The sequence below is a fragment of the Abrus precatorius genome, unplaced genomic scaffold, assembly GCF_003935025.1.
Source record: "Abrus precatorius isolate BTA unplaced genomic scaffold, Abrus_2018 Scaffold9, whole genome shotgun sequence".
Classification (NCBI taxonomy): domain Eukaryota; kingdom Viridiplantae; phylum Streptophyta; class Magnoliopsida; order Fabales; family Fabaceae; genus Abrus; species Abrus precatorius.
Window position 1 is genome coordinate 33,101,241 of NW_020874439.1, and position 16,273 is coordinate 33,117,513.

The 16,273-nt window shown below is 35.5% G+C and overlaps 3 protein-coding genes across 7 annotated transcripts; 1 reads left to right on the forward strand and 2 right to left on the reverse strand.

Annotated features, from left to right (window-relative positions):
• The first annotated feature begins 97 nt into the window (after positions 1–97).
• LOC113849097 (telomere repeat-binding protein 3-like) lies at positions 98–5,195 on the forward strand. Of its 3 annotated transcripts, none has more exons than XM_027478714.1 (9): positions 98–437; positions 1,651–1,788; positions 1,874–2,711; positions 2,813–3,034; positions 3,125–3,204; positions 3,336–3,568; positions 3,768–4,085; positions 4,167–4,230; positions 4,651–5,195. In XM_027478714.1, exons 2-9 carry the CDS (start codon positions 1,711–1,713, stop codon positions 4,855–4,857), a joined length of 2,040 nt encoding a protein of 679 aa, XP_027334515.1. In that variant the 5' UTR covers positions 98–437; positions 1,651–1,710; the 3' UTR covers positions 4,858–5,195. The 3 variants fall into 3 exon arrangements, with proteins under 3 accessions (XP_027334515.1, XP_027334516.1, XP_027334514.1); XM_027478715.1 differs by having other exon boundaries at positions 141–1,505; XM_027478713.1 differs by having other exon boundaries at positions 141–437; positions 2,804–3,034.
• A 1,359-nt stretch (positions 5,196–6,554) lies between these two features.
• On the reverse strand, positions 6,555–9,845 carry LOC113849707 (protein FIZZY-RELATED 3). 2 transcript variants are annotated; one of them, XM_027479801.1, is made up of 11 exons: positions 9,452–9,845; positions 9,198–9,370; positions 8,629–8,751; positions 8,428–8,532; positions 8,075–8,254; positions 7,899–7,961; positions 7,411–7,605; positions 7,224–7,325; positions 7,068–7,130; positions 6,899–6,967; positions 6,555–6,798 (listed from the first exon to the last, which is right to left on the reverse strand). In XM_027479801.1, the coding sequence occupies exons 1-11, from the start codon at positions 9,675–9,677 to the stop codon at positions 6,745–6,747; spliced, it is 1,353 nt and encodes a 450-aa protein (XP_027335602.1). In that variant the 5' UTR covers positions 9,678–9,845; the 3' UTR covers positions 6,555–6,744. The 2 variants fall into 2 exon arrangements, with proteins under 2 accessions (XP_027335602.1, XP_027335601.1); XM_027479800.1 differs by having other exon boundaries at positions 6,694–6,798; positions 9,198–9,845.
• An 875-nt stretch (positions 9,846–10,720) lies between these two features.
• Positions 10,721–15,944, reverse strand: LOC113850048 (actin-related protein 5-like). Of its 2 annotated transcripts, XM_027480371.1 has the most exons (12): positions 15,797–15,944; positions 15,582–15,652; positions 15,114–15,238; positions 14,873–14,917; positions 14,513–14,615; positions 14,120–14,229; positions 13,325–13,434; positions 13,146–13,236; positions 12,630–13,070; positions 12,354–12,481; positions 11,709–12,048; positions 10,721–11,587 (listed from the first exon to the last, which is right to left on the reverse strand). In XM_027480371.1, exons 1-12 carry the CDS (start codon positions 15,895–15,897, stop codon positions 11,084–11,086), a joined length of 2,169 nt encoding a protein of 722 aa, XP_027336172.1. In that variant the 5' UTR covers positions 15,898–15,944; the 3' UTR covers positions 10,721–11,083. The 2 variants fall into 2 exon arrangements, with proteins under 2 accessions (XP_027336172.1, XP_027336173.1); XM_027480372.1 differs by lacking the exons at positions 15,582–15,652; positions 15,797–15,944 and having other exon boundaries at positions 11,033–11,587; positions 14,513–14,620; positions 15,114–15,178.
• Between the last annotated feature and the right edge of the window lie 329 nt (positions 15,945–16,273).

Genomic DNA, 16,273 nt, shown 5'->3' on the forward strand with positions numbered 1-16,273 from the left:
CAGGTAACATATACCCTTTTAACTGGCTGGTCCGGTTGTGTGGTCAAAACCATGCTCATATAAGGGGTTTAAGGGCACTGTTGCGTGGTTTTTGTTTACGGTATTGGTGGGTTTTTGTCCCTTTAAACTCTTCTATCTATTATTCTATCTATTGTTTTCCATCTCACAAAACAAGAAAAAATAGGAAGGAAAAAGAAAAAAAGAAAAATGAATTTTTTACGTTCCTGAAAGAGAGAGAAACAGAGAAAGTTGAGGACTTTGGTGTTTTCAGTTCCTGAATTCCTTTAGATCTCTTGCATTTCCAACTGTTTTCCGGGGTTTTGTTTTCTACACAGTCGTTCTTTTTCTCTGTCGGAAAATGGATTTCCTTGGAAATTTCGTTACTTGATCGTAGTTTAGCTCCTCGGATCGTTGCTCGAATGATGTTTTTTCAACAGGTGAGTTTGTGTTGAGGTTTTGTTGCATGTCAGAGGTTTTGAATTACGGGTTTTTTTTGGTTATTCTCATGGTTCTCGCTGCGATCTCATCATGGTTGAGTGGCGGAGACTATTTGTTAACTCTGCATAATTCTCGTTGAATTTTGGAGATGCAGAGAGAACAGAATTGTTGTAGCTTGTACGCAATTGTGTTCTGATTTCTGAAGGTTCTGTTTTTTGGTTGAAAATTGTGGGATTGAATTGAGAATTGAAGATCCGATCGTGGAAGTTTGGTTTTGTTTGTTGTATGCAACTGGTTTTTTGATTCGTTTCAATATAAAAAAATGGTTTTTTTTGGAGGTGTCGTGGACTTGTTCTGTGTTGAGTTCAGGTTCTATGATTTGGTTAAAAGTGCTGCAGATGCTTAGAAATTGGTTATTTTGTGTTGATCTCGCACAATTAGAACTCAGAGAGTGATTGCATCATGTAACAACTGTTTATGCTTTTATGATGATGTTGAATTTTATGATCCTTCCACCCTTTCATGTGTGTGTGTTTTTCTTTTTGATTTGGAATTGGATCGTAGATTTATGTATGTACAATTCTTTCATTTGCTGACATCTATGGATCGACCGTGGAATTGGAAATTTTTTACTTGCAGTTCCATGGAATTCATCTGAATCCATGTTAGCCTTCAGCTTTCATGTGATTTATTTACTGTTTCTGTAACTGTCATGATGTGGAGTCAACTTTCTATCAGTTTATTGTTACATCGAGTTCAATGAAATTGAATCCTGTGAGTCAAATGGGCTGTTTTAAATCTGACCGTATTTATTTCTTATGTATTTATTTGTGGCTGAAATCCTGTAACAGTTACATGGATTTTGTGAAAGATTTGGTTTCTCTAACCTGTTGCTTCCTTATTTTATTTTTTTCTCATATTTATTTTGCTCGTCTTTCTATGCCAAATTAATGTCATATAAATCCATACATATAGAAATTCTCCTTGTTAATTGAAGCTTTGATTATTCAAGTTGCATTACTTGGTTCAGTATTGTGTGAGGAGCCAATAACTATTTGGCTATATATGTAAGTATTATTCAGTAACTGTTGCTTTGAAATAGTTGCAAAGTTCTCTTTACAGTGGTAGTGTGACATTGCTTCCTAATTTACAAAAATGTAGCAAAAATGTGAAAATTAACTATAAATATGTCTTCCTGCAATATTATGACAGTGACAAGGATCTGGTGTATTGAAGCTTCTTGTTATTTGATGAGCTGTACATTTTTTAGCTATGGTGTTGAAGAAAAGGGTAGATTATGGATTCAGTGGATTTCAAGTCCCAGCTATACCTAAAGCTCCTAGATCTAGAGTAAGTATTTCTGCAATTGTGTCACGTACTCCATTTTCGCACATTGTACTCTATTTTGATCCTTTTAAGTTTGACAATTGTTTAGAGGAGGGGTCATTTCAAGAAAACAGAAGTGGATGGTCAAGCTTGTGCTTTTGAGCTACTGGCATCTTTGGCTGGCCAGTTGCTGCAGGAGAGCGAAAGTTCTGCTTCTAGCAATGCATCTGAAGGAAATCATCACCCTGCCATTAGCCAAGGTGCCATTGAACTAGATAGACAAGATGAAGTTAAACCATTGAAAACAGAGGGAATTCATCAGGGAAGTTGTGCGGAGAGTATTTTTAAGACTGAGATAGCCTCACAAAACAGTAGTCAGAAACCTCTTCCACAAGTTAAGGCTGATCATTCACTAGGACATGTTTCAGTTAAAAATAATTCTGATTTTTGGGAGAAAGTTGAAGCTGATGTGAAGACTGAAATTTTCGAATGGGATGATAAACTTAGGCATTATTCTAATAGATTTATAGAAGCTCCTAAAAAGTTTAGGGAGTCTTCTGATGGTAAAATAAAGAATGGGTTTAGACGGGAGCAGGAAGTTGGCAGTTCGTGCTTTCAGGGATCAACTTTGGCTGATAAATGTGGTTTGAAGGACCAATTAGAATTGTATGTATCTCCTGCACTAATTGACCCAAAAAGTAATGTTAAATCTCCATTTCATAGGAAATCATTTCCAAGTGCTTCTTACTTTTCTAAGCATGGGAATGGTACTAAATTAGGTTTTAGAGATGATGACGAAAAATTTTTAAGGTGCAAAAAGGTTTGCACCAAGTCAAAGGCTTTCAGGTCTCCACGACGCATTGCACACCGAAGAATCAGGAACCTGATGTCTTCCAAATACTGGAAGGTAGCTCCAAAGTTGAAGGAGTGTGAACTTTCTAGATCAGGTAGGGTGGCTTATGAATGTGCTATCAAATGCTTTATTATCTAACGCATATTATTCTTTGAGTTTGATTGTTTTTCACTGAAAGTAACATTGAATTTGCAGATCTAGGAGCATCTCATTATCATAAGAGGAAGACTTGTTATGGTTTTGAAAGATCTCATCACAACACCATTGTTAAGAGGAGAAAATTCTTTGACCGGGCTTCAGGGGTAACTTCTGATGGAGGATTCAGTAGTGAGAGTGTATCCAATTCACCCCAGAAAGGGATGGATGGAGACAACCCAAGCTCGTCTGCAAAACTGCATGTACCTAATGATTCTCATGGTAACTAATTCTCTTATATTAATTCATTTTGCATATCTTTATTCATTACACTGAATAGTAACTTATGTGCTGTTTTAACCTTGTGAACAGTGAAGTTTAGCATTAAGTCATTAAGGATACCAGAGCTTTATATTGAGGTTCCTGAAACAGAAACTGTTGGTTCACTAAAGGTATAATAGAGATAGCTCTGTTTTTATTTTTTTAAATTTCATTACTGTTGTCAAAGCTTCATCCACATGATTTCTGTCGTTTTTTGAAACAATTATAACCTTTGCATTGTGTATTTTATCAAAATTTGTAGAGGACAGTCATGGAGGCTGTGATGGCTATACTTGGAGGTGGGGTGCATGTTGGTGTTCTTGTTCAGGGAAAAAAAGTTAGAGATGACAATAGAACACTTGTGCAGACTGGAATATCATGCGAAGAAAATTTGGATACACTTGGTTTCATGTTGGAGCCCACTTCTCTACTAGCTTCTCCAACTGTTTGTTTTGGTGATCCTTCTTATCAATGTGAAACATCCCAGCCTACTAGGTGAGCCATAGTTGATAACGCAGTTTCCCTTAATCACCACAGCTGATGTATGAAGGGGAAATGACCAAGATTAATTTATGTGGAAGAATAAATATCTTTATTTTTTCTGGTTGTAAATGAAATTTGCTTATTATTCATCTCTGTTCAGTTGAATTTTTATTTTGGCTCTAAAGCTAATATCATTATTTGGTTTTTCTAGGTCCCCAGAAACTCCTGTCTTAGATTCAGGCATTACTGATACCTTGCATGACTCATCCTTGCTGACAAATCCAGGCAATCTAATTGAAAGTAACCGTGAGTCTACTTCTTCACCACCCCCTGACACTATAATTGACAAAGTAACACCGGATTCCAGAGCGCTAGTTGCTGTTCCAGCTAACACACAAGCATTAGCTGTGGTTCCTGCGAGTCAGAAAACCAAGCGCTCTGAGTTTGTACAGCGTCGAACTAGGAGACCATTCTCTGTGACTGAGGTAGAAGCACTTGTTCATGCAGTTGAGGAGCTAGGAACTGGAAGGTATGATGTTTATAGTTAATCATCAGCTTTACCAAAGGATGACAGCAAAACTGGCTTGCTCATAATGTTTACACTGTGCAGGTGGCGTGATGTTAAGTTGCGAGCTTTTGAGAATGCAGACCATAGGACTTACGTAGACTTGAAGGTACATTATTTCCTTCCATCCCTCTCTAGGCACAAAGTGCCCTTTTATTTTTGGGGTTACTTTTCATTGAAAAGGCATTTGAGTTGAACTACTTGTGGGGTTACTTATGATTATTGTTGTTGTTATCATGGTTCCTTTTTGATCCTAAAGAGATTCTCAATTGGTACCTATGATAATATGCTTAGTTTATTTAGTCCATTTCTGTTTTGCGGTTATCATTCTAATGGGTTTTGTAAAGGTAATAGCTTTAATATTGTGCTCAACAATTATACTTGATGGCTTAAGATGTTTTGGTTGCATTATAAAATAGAAATATTTAAGAATATTTGTACAACTTCATTGATTCAATTTATCATCCTTTGTAATGCTGCTACTAACATTGGTTAATTGCCACATCATGTGACTTATTGGTATGCACAGGATAAGTGGAAAACATTAGTGCACACTGCAACAATCTCCCCTCAACAAAGGAGAGGAGAGCCGGTACCTCAGGAGCTCTTGGACAGGGTTTTGGCTGCACATGCTTACTGGTCTCAGCACCAAGCCAAGCAACATGGCAAGCATCAAGCTGCACCAGCAACCTTGAAGATCAGAGAAGCCTCGGCTGAAAGACCATGTGTGAATTGAAGGTGTCCTATCACTTGTGATGGTGTAGAAAGAACTTGTGTTATTGACACTTGACAGCAAAAAAAGGAACACAAACTTGTACATTTTCATTCAATTTCATGTAATATTCTTACACCAAATTCTTTGCCGGCCATTAATTGCATGCAGGTTGGCATTTGTAAATGATTTGATGCAATAAGATTGTTCTAACAGGAACTTATTCTGTTCTTTGATTATTTTGTTTATTCTTTTTCATTTATGAATGTATGTAGAAATGTCAAAAGAACATCACTGCCCCAAGGAAAAAGGATATTGTTCTTTTCATTATCTTTCTTTCTATTTGATGAATTGTTTCCTGTTACCATTTTATTTGTCTATTTTGCTTTTAATAGTGTTTGGTGAAAATATAAAATCAATAGGGAGAAGAGTGAGGAAAATAATTTTTTAAAATTATGAATAATAAAATTGGTGTCCTTGATTTGGTTAATGATTGATTGATTGTTACCAATTGAATCATTATTGTTAGCTCAATTATTTTGGAGTAAATAACTTGAAAATTGAAATCGCATCAAATCGTACAAATTATATAAGTTTAGTGGCGGGCCCCAGCATTGCTTTGTGTTGTGGCTATGATTTCACTTTATCAAAAGTAGATGAAGACAAAGAAGACTTGAGGACATTATGCTTGTAAGAAAGAATATTCCCTCTCTTCTGGGGATCCTTATCCACACTTAGCACCAAATTCCATGTGCACGTGCACCATGCAAATTTCTTCCATCAGAAAATCATTTTTTTGGGTGAGGAAATTATTAATTTTATGGCTCAAAGATTAAGAAAATAAAAAACTTTGTTGATTACAGTCAAATATATTTTTAATTATAAAATAAATTTTATGTAAGCATTGTTATATAAATATGGTATCAATGCTTGCCGTGTACCACCCCCACTTCCCTTCTTTTCGAGTTTTCGTTTATTGCAGGACTCTGTTGCATCTTTTCAATTCCATGATTGTTACTCGTTTTGTTTACTGTTCAAAAACTAATTTTTGTATTTCTAATACAAGAATATACTTTTTAATTCAAAAGAATAACTAAATTTAAGTTTATTTATGTCTCAAAATTCTGAAGATAATGGACCATATATACGTTAACATTTGATATAATATAATGGGTAGCTTGAAAAAAATGAATTATGGTTTGGTGAAATGAAGTTTATACACAAATTATTTAATTTTATAGGTTGTAGCTAGCTGGGGAGATTTCTATTGAATACCACTTCAAATACGTTCTATTATTGCTTTGATAATTTATGCTGTCAAATCAGCCCAATTTCTTAATCACCTTTTAGAATGGCATCTTAAGAGAGATTTATTTAACATGTCAGATGTCGTGGTGGGATTGGATAACCATACAAATTCATTTTCTTTAATCTGATTTTCTTTTTGCAACTATTATTATTTCTTAAGAGAGATTCATTTTTGTTATCTGATTTTTAAAAAGACATTATTTCTCTAGCACATTTTTTATTATTTATTAAAATATATTAAAAATATAAAATATGAATGAGAATTATTAATTTAAGAGTAAAATTTACATTAGTAAATTTTAGTTAATAATATAAAAAAGTATATTAAAAAAATGGTTAGTATTTGTTCTCTCTATTGCTAAATATTAGCCCACAAATTATACCTTCACGATCAAATATCAAGCATAATAGCAGCAGCAAAAAAGAGACTATATAATTATAGAAAACTTAACGTTGATGTTTGTTGAGCACTATACAATTTATAAGTTCCTATATCCGTGTTTAATTACAAACTTACAATGAAATAATATTCCATATACAGATAATTAATTACAACATTCTTCCTCTTCCTTGTTCCAATATCATCAACAAAATGTAATGGGATCATCGAATTTGGGTGCGCCCCAGTGACCAGAGTCCTGTATCTTTAACTGGGGCCTGAAGAAAACAACATGAATAAGCATTGAAGAGTTAATAGAGAGGTTTAGGATTGAAGAGAAATAAGCATAATTGAAGAAATTGGTGTCACATTGCTTACTGGTGCTTTCATTGATGGGAAAATATTCCAAAACCGCAATGTCTCATCCCCAGCACCAGTTACTATAGTCTGCAATTGTACCACATTGAATTAAAAATAATGTAAAAAATAATAATTTTAATTTATTTTTGCAACATAAAAAGGAAAATATGTTATGTGGGTTACTTACCTGACCATCAGGAGACATTGCTAGGTACAGCACTCTCATGCTATGGCCAGTTAGAGTTGCAACCTAGTCAAAATTTGTCCACAAGGTGTTAAATTAAGACACATTTTCTTGGTTGGAATTGCTCTAAAATATCTAGAATTTATCAAAGTAAATTACCTTTGCCAATGATGGATATTTCCACACCATAATCTGATTTTGGGAGTACCCATGAGTACTAACTAGTTCATTCACATTTTTACTCCAAGCAAGGTTGCAAACCTGCAGATTATGCATTGATCTTAGTTTGATTTGATGAGATTTGTTACACAAGTCTCAGTGGACAAAAAAGAGCTACGAAATAAACCTGGCTCCCAGTATCAACACTGTTCAATTGATGGCCATTTGTAGTGTTCCAAAAACGAATACACCTATCAGCTGTTCCACCTCCAGACACAAGGAGACTGCTTTGATGAGGTGACCAAGCAATGGCCTTAACAGCAGCAGTGTGCTCCGTAAGTCTCAAAACCGGTTGCTGAGAGTGCTGATTCCATACCAACAGCTGCTCATAGAATAAGACATTAAATTGAAGTGGTAAATCATAGGAAAAACTCAATAAAGACTATAAGATAAAACACTTTTTCTATGGTGTGTTTGGAAATGCAATTTAATTAAGCATTTACAATACAAATTTGATCATTGGAATAAGCCTAAAAGAGCTTATTCTGATAAGTTATACTCACAAACTTATTTAAATAGGTTGAATAAAGTTTTTATGAAACCTATATGATATTTTCATAAGCTCTTCCAAATGCCCAAAAGAGAAGGAAGACAAGGAAAATAAGATAGGTATACCTGATTATCATTACCCCCAGAAGCAAGTTCCCTATCATCACAGGACCATTTCAATCCACATACCTGTCACAAATTGGGGCGTAACAATTGCTATCAATGTTTCTCAGCTTCCAATTAACCTTTACCATTACAAAATCATTAGTTAAATCAATGTAATATCTTTCAAAATATTCTACCTCAGATTTATGACCAACAAGTTTGCCAACAAAGTCACTTGAAACCCTCATGTCATGCTGAAGTATGTTCCTATCCCTACTCCCTGAAGCCAAAATGCGAGAGTTCCACGCCAAGACACCGGTTCTTGTCTGATGTCCACCCATTGTTCTGACCTTCTTACAGCGTGCTCCATCCCAAATCTGTACCATAAGACAAAAATTTCTCTTATTCTCAATCATCAAATAAATCAATGTGTAATCTGTGTAACCCAACCTCATCTAGTGAGATAAGGCTTGGTTGTTGTTGTTGCTTTATTCTCAAGTCATCAAAAAACATGGATTGATACCAAAAACTAAGTTAACAAACAAGGTACCTGAACTTGACCAAGATTTGTTCCAACCGATATAAAAGAACCCTCCCGGGTCCATTGGACAGAACAGACACCATCATAAGGCCCCAAGTCACATAACTTAGTCACCTGAAAGCCACAAACATATGTTATGTTCCCTTTAAATGTCAATTTAAGAGGTGTTTCAGATTAATGCTGTGAAATTGTTGGCTAATTCAGACTCACTCTGCTGTTGGAAGCGCTCCATAGATAAACACAAGTGCCTAGCCCCACAGCAAGAACATTTTGTGAGGACCAGTCCACCAGATTCAAGTAAAAGTCATCTTGCAGAGATGGGGCATCCAGAACCTGCACAACCTTGTCTGGTTTTAGCACTCAACATTCTCAACAATCCAATGTAAAAGTAAATTAAAGCACTGTATTAAGTACATACTCTCTTACATGCTTAATTTTGACTTGTACAAAAGAGCAATGGGTTTTTTACAAGGCATGGGCTTGAAATTAACTTCTTGGCTAGATTCTAACATTAGGAAAATTATCAACACTTCCTAAAGCTTTAAACAATTTGGGTAAGGATCCATAAATAGCTTCACATGTAACATTTTTTATTGTGTGTAAACCAAGGATTATCCCCACTCTACACTCAAAGACTATTCCTTTCTAAAGGAGAGAGAGACCCAACAGAGTAATGATAATGAATATCCATCGAAGGATAAAAGAAAAGCAATTTTTTTTTCAAAACAGAGTTTTTTCATGTGAAGAAGCCACAAGAGTGAAGAAAAAAAGGAACTTGCCTTGTGGGGTGTCTTGGGAACTTTCCGAGGAGGTTTGGGAGGGGTTGAAGATTCAGAAGAGAAGGTAGATTGTTGGCCTAAGATTGAAGGAGAGAAAGGGGAAGAAGGTGCAGAGTGATCAGTCTTGAAGCGAAGCATGTTCTTGCTGGGACTAATGGGAGAAGGAGGAGCACCTGCAGGAGAAGAAGGAGAAGGAGAAACAAAGTCAGATCCAAAAAGTTCAGATTTCAACAACCTAGAATATGCCTCATTACTCCCTTCTTTGACAGGTGATGGCTTCTCTATGAGGCCAAATGTGTGGAGCCTTGAAGAGGACCTGCAGGGTATGAACCTATCACTGCATGTGGAAGGTTTTGAAGAAGGAGAAGAAGAGAGGTTGGAGATGGAACGAAGTGAAGAGAAAGTGTCTAAGCGCAGTGAGGTTCCTGACATCCCAGCTGGGAGGTTCAACCCTGTTTTTCTGGCCTCTGGAGACTCCATTTTCAGCTTCTGATTTGATTATTCACTTTTCTTGAATGAAGATTCAGTGAAATGGAATTGGAAGAAATGGATTAAGTTATGGCCTCTCTCTTTCTCTGTCTCTGAAAGCAGAAAGAGAGAGGATTTGGTGCAAAGGGTGTTATTGGTTCTCAACGGTCAAATTGTGGAGAGGTTTAGAGGAGCGTGAGAAAAAAGGAAAGAGTGTCGGATTTGATAAGTTTATGAATTTGTTTCCTTAAAGTGATTCCAACGGTCAATTACCAACCAGGCTTCCCAGATGTGTGCATAGCCGTTACGGTTGTTTTTTTAACCATTTTTTAGAAGTAGTTATATACAGTAAATTTTCATAAAATATTATAGTATTTAATATCATGGAAACATTGATTTTTACATTAATAATATTAAATATTATAATTTTTATAAAAAATATTATATACAATTTTTTATTTATACAATGTTTCAGGAGTTAGAAAAATTATTTTTAAAATGTTGTTTAATGTCCTTTTTTATTATTAAATTATTAACATTAATATTTCTGATTTTAAGCATGTTAAATAATATTTTTATTAAAAAATTTATTATATTTAAAATTAATGTAATAAATATTTATATTTCTAATAAAATTATATTATTTTTAAATTTTTTTTGTCCACTTTTTCTTTAGATGTTTAAAACTTAACCTTAGGAGTTAGTGTTAATTTTTCCACCAAAGGGTTACATTCGAGGAATTGGGTATTTTCCATCCATACATCGATTTTCATAAAGGTACTTTTGAGCACTTTTTATAGATTTCAAGAAAAATAAACTTAGTGCACATTCCCAACTTCAGTCAATGATTTTTATTTCTTTATTCTAAACACCGATACATGCAATAGTTGGGTGTATTTGATTGAATATAATATAAATTTGATGGATCCAGAGAAGCATTCATAAAAAGCTTATGGATCTCCACTTCAACCCACACCTCATTTTGCAAACACAGGATGTTGTAAATAATAATATCTTCTAAGTAAAAAAAAGCTAATAATCCACTTTTGGATTAACAGTGACACGGTATTAAATTATGAAGCATATGACCACAAAGTATACATAGTTTCTCTAGCCAGCTCTAATACCACTGAATAATTCAACAGCAACCTTAAATTTTGTGAGTGCAGGATCACAGATTTTAGCACGATTCTCAAACGAGTGGATAATGAAAACAATGTACACAATTTCATCAACTAAAACAAACCCCGCGGATGATATTCTTCATCAGACTGAAAAGTGAAAAATCTCAATAGGCATACATACTACTTCTAGCTTCAGCAATAGTATGACCTGCAAGTTAAATGAGTGAATAAATATTTAGTCTAACTTGAGGTACGATGCTCAAGTCATCATACAGTTCTGTGTCAGCAAATCAATTACAATGAATATTTCAGTTGATAACTGCGAAGCCAATCTTCACCCTTTTCATAATAATCCATCTTACTGAAAGTTTGTGTATGGAATTCTGGGGCTGATGCATAGGCAGCAGCACCACGCCATGCATCCATAACTGGATCCAGTGCTCTAACTATTTTTATAGGTGATCCACAGGGTCTAATCATCCGAATTCCGGCTTCAAGACGTTCGACGATGCCAGGGAAAAGAGAACTTCCACCAGTCACAAGTATGGAGTTAGTGAGTCTCCCTTCCAGGCTTTCATCCTTACATGATAACCTTCTTATTGAGACCCCGGCCATCTCATCTAGTCCTACCTGATCCACCCCAATCCAGTTGGGATTGAACAAAAGTTCAGGGCATCTAAACCTTTCAACCCCAAACACAATCTGAAAATCTTCTTTGGTGAGAGAACGGACACGTGGCACCTCAGCAGGTTGAGAGGTACCTGTTTCTAACTTGGGCACAAATGTTGGATCCAAGTCCTATGCCAAAGCAAAACAATAAAGCAAGAAGACTTCCGTGAGTCATCAACATGACCATGCAAACGCAGACAGCATTCACATGGCATCTGTAAGTTTAACATTATAAAAGACACAAACTAACCTGTAGCCTTGAAGAGATGCGAGCTAGCTCTGCGTCATCCTCATCTGGTCCCTCATCATCATCATCATTATCTTTGCTCATCAACTTGTATAGTTGCCAATCTTCATCTCTGGCACCAAATGTATCCTCACCCTTGCCACGATCAAAGGCTGCAGTTGTCAAGAGGCGCATTCTCTCCCTTTGAGCAGCATTGAGTCTCTCACCACGACCAATGCCAGTGGAGAAATTATTTCCATTAGTATGGCCTCCATTTGTCTTGAGCCGTTTTCGTTGGTCAACTCTCTCCAAAAGGTCTTTGTATCTAACATGCAACTGCTCCAAGTAAAGCTCTGGGTTCTCCCTACAGCGAGAAGGGCAGAAAAACAATCAGAAAACTTTCAACCCTTTTCAAGATTAAAGCCATGCTTTGTAGTTGTAAAAAAGCAATGTCCTAACATAGCTAAGGCAGATAGTACAGCATGCACTTTTCTCTCCCTTGTTAAGACACTTGGTAACCTTAAACAGAAAGTGATTGCTCTCACTCATTTATTTATTTATTTTAATTTTACTAAGTTGAACTTGAAACAATGGAAAGCTCTTTAATTCACATAGATAAGCAGCAAAGTACTTTTAATTAAATTGAATAGATTAAAGCATGAAACATACAGGCGTTTTTCCTCCTCTAGCTGTTGTTTCCTTTCTCGCTCCAATTCCTCCTCGTAACGCTTTTGCTTTAGTCTTTGCCGCCCTTCAGACATGGATTTAAGTGACAACTGTTTCTTCTTTTCAATGAGCTATCAACAGAGAAACCCCATGAACATTGTCAACTTCATAAGGCACAGAGAACAACATGCACAATATTTACAAATACATTTAACGGGTGGGAAGACAGCAAGTTCAAGCTAATGATGCATGTGATATGCTATTAGATACAAAATTGACCTGATCTGGGGTCAGCATATCATCAGGTATGTTTATAAGAGAGTACTTCTCATTACTGGCAGGGTCAGCCTTTTCAGTTTCAGGTTGTTCACTCCTTGGGTCACCTTTTGCTTTCCGTAAGGATTGCATAACTTTAAGACGGGCAGATTCTATCTCTTGCCTAGAGACATAGCCAGTCTCCCCTAGAAAAGATGGAACATCACTCTCGTCAACTTGTTCAAGCTGTTGTAAAAGAAATTCCAAACCATGCAATTCATTTTCCAATTCATTTATTCTAGATGATCTCTTTGCCTCAGCCATTTCTCGTAATCTTTGACCTTGTCTCTCTCTTATTGCTGCCTTTCTTGCAATCTCTTCCTCAGAAGGAGGTTCCTCTGTTGGAGGTGGAACCCAAGGGAGCTGCCAACATCTGGTTTTTTCTTCAGCCTCCTTAGCTCCTTTCTGTCAGACCATTTATGAAGATAAATCTTAGAAACAGTGCATGAATTTAGATGAAAAAGAAGAACCTTATCTTACCTGAAACAACCGAGCTTCAGAAGCATAATCCGGTGCAATATAACAATGTTCCATCTTTAGGTCTTCAACCTTTTCCCATGTAAATCTAGCCCTGCGTTTATAATTTAATAGAACCTAAGAAATACTATGTATCTGCGGTCAGTTTGATGATAGCATGGCCAAGATGATTTTATACTCACATATGGTAAGGATATTTAAGTGAAAGAAGTTGCTTTAAATGATCAGTCACATGGAATCCACCAATATTAGTGCGGCAGCATCCTTTATAAACAGGCTCCCCATCTACAAACTGGATATATAAAAATAAAAATAAAAATTATTATGTAGAATTATAACACTTGATACACTTAATAAGGCTGTCTAAATCCTACCAGCAACTCTACTATATGGCAGCATAGAACATAAAGTTTATTTAAACATTTAAAAAAAAATTACCAATTCTTTTTCATTTTTAGGTGTTTCTTATACCTAATTTTACTTTCAACTGCTTACACCCTCTTTTACAAGAACAGATATAAAATTGTGTTAAACCATCTACTTTAAATTTTATTTTAGAAAACCGTAAGGAGATTCCTTCACATTAGTATTGATTATTATTGAATTTATCTCCAAAACATATTGAAAATAATTATACAGATCAATGCTATTTTGGTGACAGTGAGTATGTCTGCTACAGCAACACAGAACAAATGAGGCATCCTGATAAAAAAATGCGACAGTTACTTAGCACAAAAGCACACACTTGCACAAAACAAGATAATTGTTTTCATAAATATTGCAGGCCAATGAAGACTCCAAAGTAAACAAGCATATTAAAAACATTAGCCATGATAATCACAAAGTTGATGAAATGATATAATGCTTACAAATATAACAATGTTAATGTGAAAGGAGAAACAAAAATGATAAGTGTTTTCTTTTGCATATAAAACTGAACTGTTAGAACTTAGAAGTAAATAACACAAAAAGCATACCGGAATCACATGAGTTGTAGTGAACCCCGGACACATAGCAAGACCATCTTTATCACAAACACCTAGTTGTTGATTATATTTATAGCTGAATGCTGCATCAACACCAAAGGCTGCAATGACAGAAGCATAGAATTATGTGTACAATATCTAGCATGGAATAGAGATATACATGCACCCGTAATGGGGTCCAAACTAGTAACAACTATGTCACAAGATGTCAAGCATGTTCTAGAAGGTGTCACATTGAGATTGGTTTTCCATTTAAGAATAGACTTTGTGATGAAGATTGGGCAAAAGACAATAGGCAAGCAAGCACTTAATTTCCTACTAAGGCTACTTGTAAGAGATGAAACAATTCTTTTTGTTTTTGTTGGATCAATGAAGTATTAGTACCTATAGATGGAACTCCGTAAGTCTCAAAAAGAAGTTCTCCCATTTTGCTACGAGACTGAACAGGGTTGCATACACATTCTGTGATCAGGACAGGATGATCAATCTGCTCTGGCATTAACCGTAACAATAGAAAAGAGTTAGTTAAATAATTTAAATTGTAGAATTTACAAAAGAGAAAAATCAGTATTCATCAAAACCAAGAAACTACTAGGTAACAATACTACACAACCCACAAACTTACTAGCATACAAAAATTAATAGTAGTAGTCTATTGGAGTTTATAATGTCACACTAACAAATATAACAAGCTAAATGATCAGGGAAGAAAAATGAAAAACACAACTCCACTAATGGGCATACCTCTGATCCTGTTGCACCCATCCGATCAAATCCAAAGTCCAGAATCTATGTATGAATAATGAAAGAAAATGTCAGTAATGCCTTTCTCAATATGTTCTTTTATATTAATGAAATCATAGACCAGTTTATTTGCATGATCCTATTTCCATAATATTTAGTATGCTACACCTTCCTTCAGATTAGTTATCAAAAGCCTACGATTTCACATTCCACTTTTGACCTGAGCGAAGTGAAAACTTACATATTCCATTATTTCAAACTGGTACACAACATTGCTGTCAAATGCTGAGCGCGGTCCAGAGCGAGTGCAATCAAAGTATTTCAATAATGCTGGATCATGGTCACCAACAATGGTGACAGTTTCTCCTGTGGAACAGAATGATCAAAAACAATTATTCAACATGCAACAAACTGCCTTTTTGTTTGCTCATTACCAGCCTATCAGACAGGTTCCTCTTAAAAATATATAAAGCCTATTAATTCAGAATAATAAATACACTTGTACACATCTCTCCTATTTTATTTTTTCACGCAATCAATATAAACTATTGAAAATCCACAAACCACCATACAATATTAACTACACAGTTTCACTTATCAAGCTTTTGACAATATAGAAACATTTCAGACAAACACAAACAACATATGACACAGTAAGTAAGCTGGAGAAGAACAAAAGAGCAAGATGAAAATGTGGGAACATAGATACCAGTGGCTTTGTGGCGTGGCCTTTGCACAATGTTGCGGAAAACAACACGAGGTTCAGTCTCTCCAGCCCATCTGATAATTCACCAAAAGAACAAACTTTAACGTTAAAATCAACAACCCCATCATGAGCTGATTCGGAAAAAAGAAAAGAAAAAACGCGCACCCAAAAAAAAGAAATTTCAATTTTATAAGTGAAATTAGGGTTTGTGAGAGTACCCAATACGAAAATAGGAGGCGCCATTGTCGATCACGAGGGGAGTGGCGGAACCGAAGAGACTGTAATCAGATTGGCGCTGAATTTTGGATATGAAAGGCATTGTGTTGGTGTGAAGCAGAAGAAGAAGCAGGGGTTTTAGTTCTATGTGTTCCTGCGACAAAACAACCTCTGCAAATGGTGAACAATCTAAGTAACGAACATGGTGAGCCCCGACCCGGTCGGATCTAATCCGAACCGGTACGGGTCGGGAAAAGTGTAAACGGGTCATTGAATATTTACAGAACAAACAATGGTGGGCCGTTTCATGGGCCTATTCTTTCAACTACAAAGTCCAACAATCAAATGACTGACTAAAATATTAACCAATTAGTTCTTAAAAATATTTTTTATTTTAATTCTTTAAAATTTATTAAATTTTAATTTCTATATTTAAAAAATTAATTTTAATCTCTCACCAAGTATTAAAATTATGTATT

Bases quoted from the DNA above. Each gene is read 5' to 3' on its own strand.
- LOC113849097 (XM_027478713.1), top strand. From the start codon at position 1,711: ATGGTGTTGAAGAAAAGGGTAGATTATGGATTCAGTGGATTTCAAGTC. The intron at 3,035-3,124 runs GTAACTAATTCT...CCTTGTGAACAG, and splicing joins TGTACCTAATGATTCTCATG to TGAAGTTTAGCATTAAGTCA. The intron at 4,086-4,166 runs GTATGATGTTTA...TACACTGTGCAG, and splicing joins GAGGAGCTAGGAACTGGAAG to GTGGCGTGATGTTAAGTTGC.
- LOC113849707 (XM_027479800.1), bottom strand. From the start codon at position 9,677: ATGGAGTCTCCAGAGGCCAGAAAAACAGGGTTGAACCTCCCAGCTGGG. The intron at 7,962-8,074 runs GTAGAATATTTT...AATTTGTGACAG, and splicing joins TTGTTGGTCATAAATCTGAG to GTATGTGGATTGAAATGGTC. The intron at 7,606-7,898 runs GTATACCTATCT...TTCTATGAGCAG, and splicing joins CTGGGGGTAATGATAATCAG to CTGTTGGTATGGAATCAGCA.
- LOC113850048 (XM_027480371.1), bottom strand. From the start codon at position 15,897: ATGCCTTTCATATCCAAAATTCAGCGCCAATCTGATTACAGTCTCTTC. The intron at 15,653-15,796 runs GTACTCTCACAA...GTGAATTATCAG, and splicing joins GCCTCCTATTTTCGTATTGG to ATGGGCTGGAGAGACTGAAC. The intron at 13,071-13,145 runs GTAAGATAAGGT...ATGGTCTGACAG, and splicing joins CTGAAGCTCGGTTGTTTCAG to AAAGGAGCTAAGGAGGCTGA.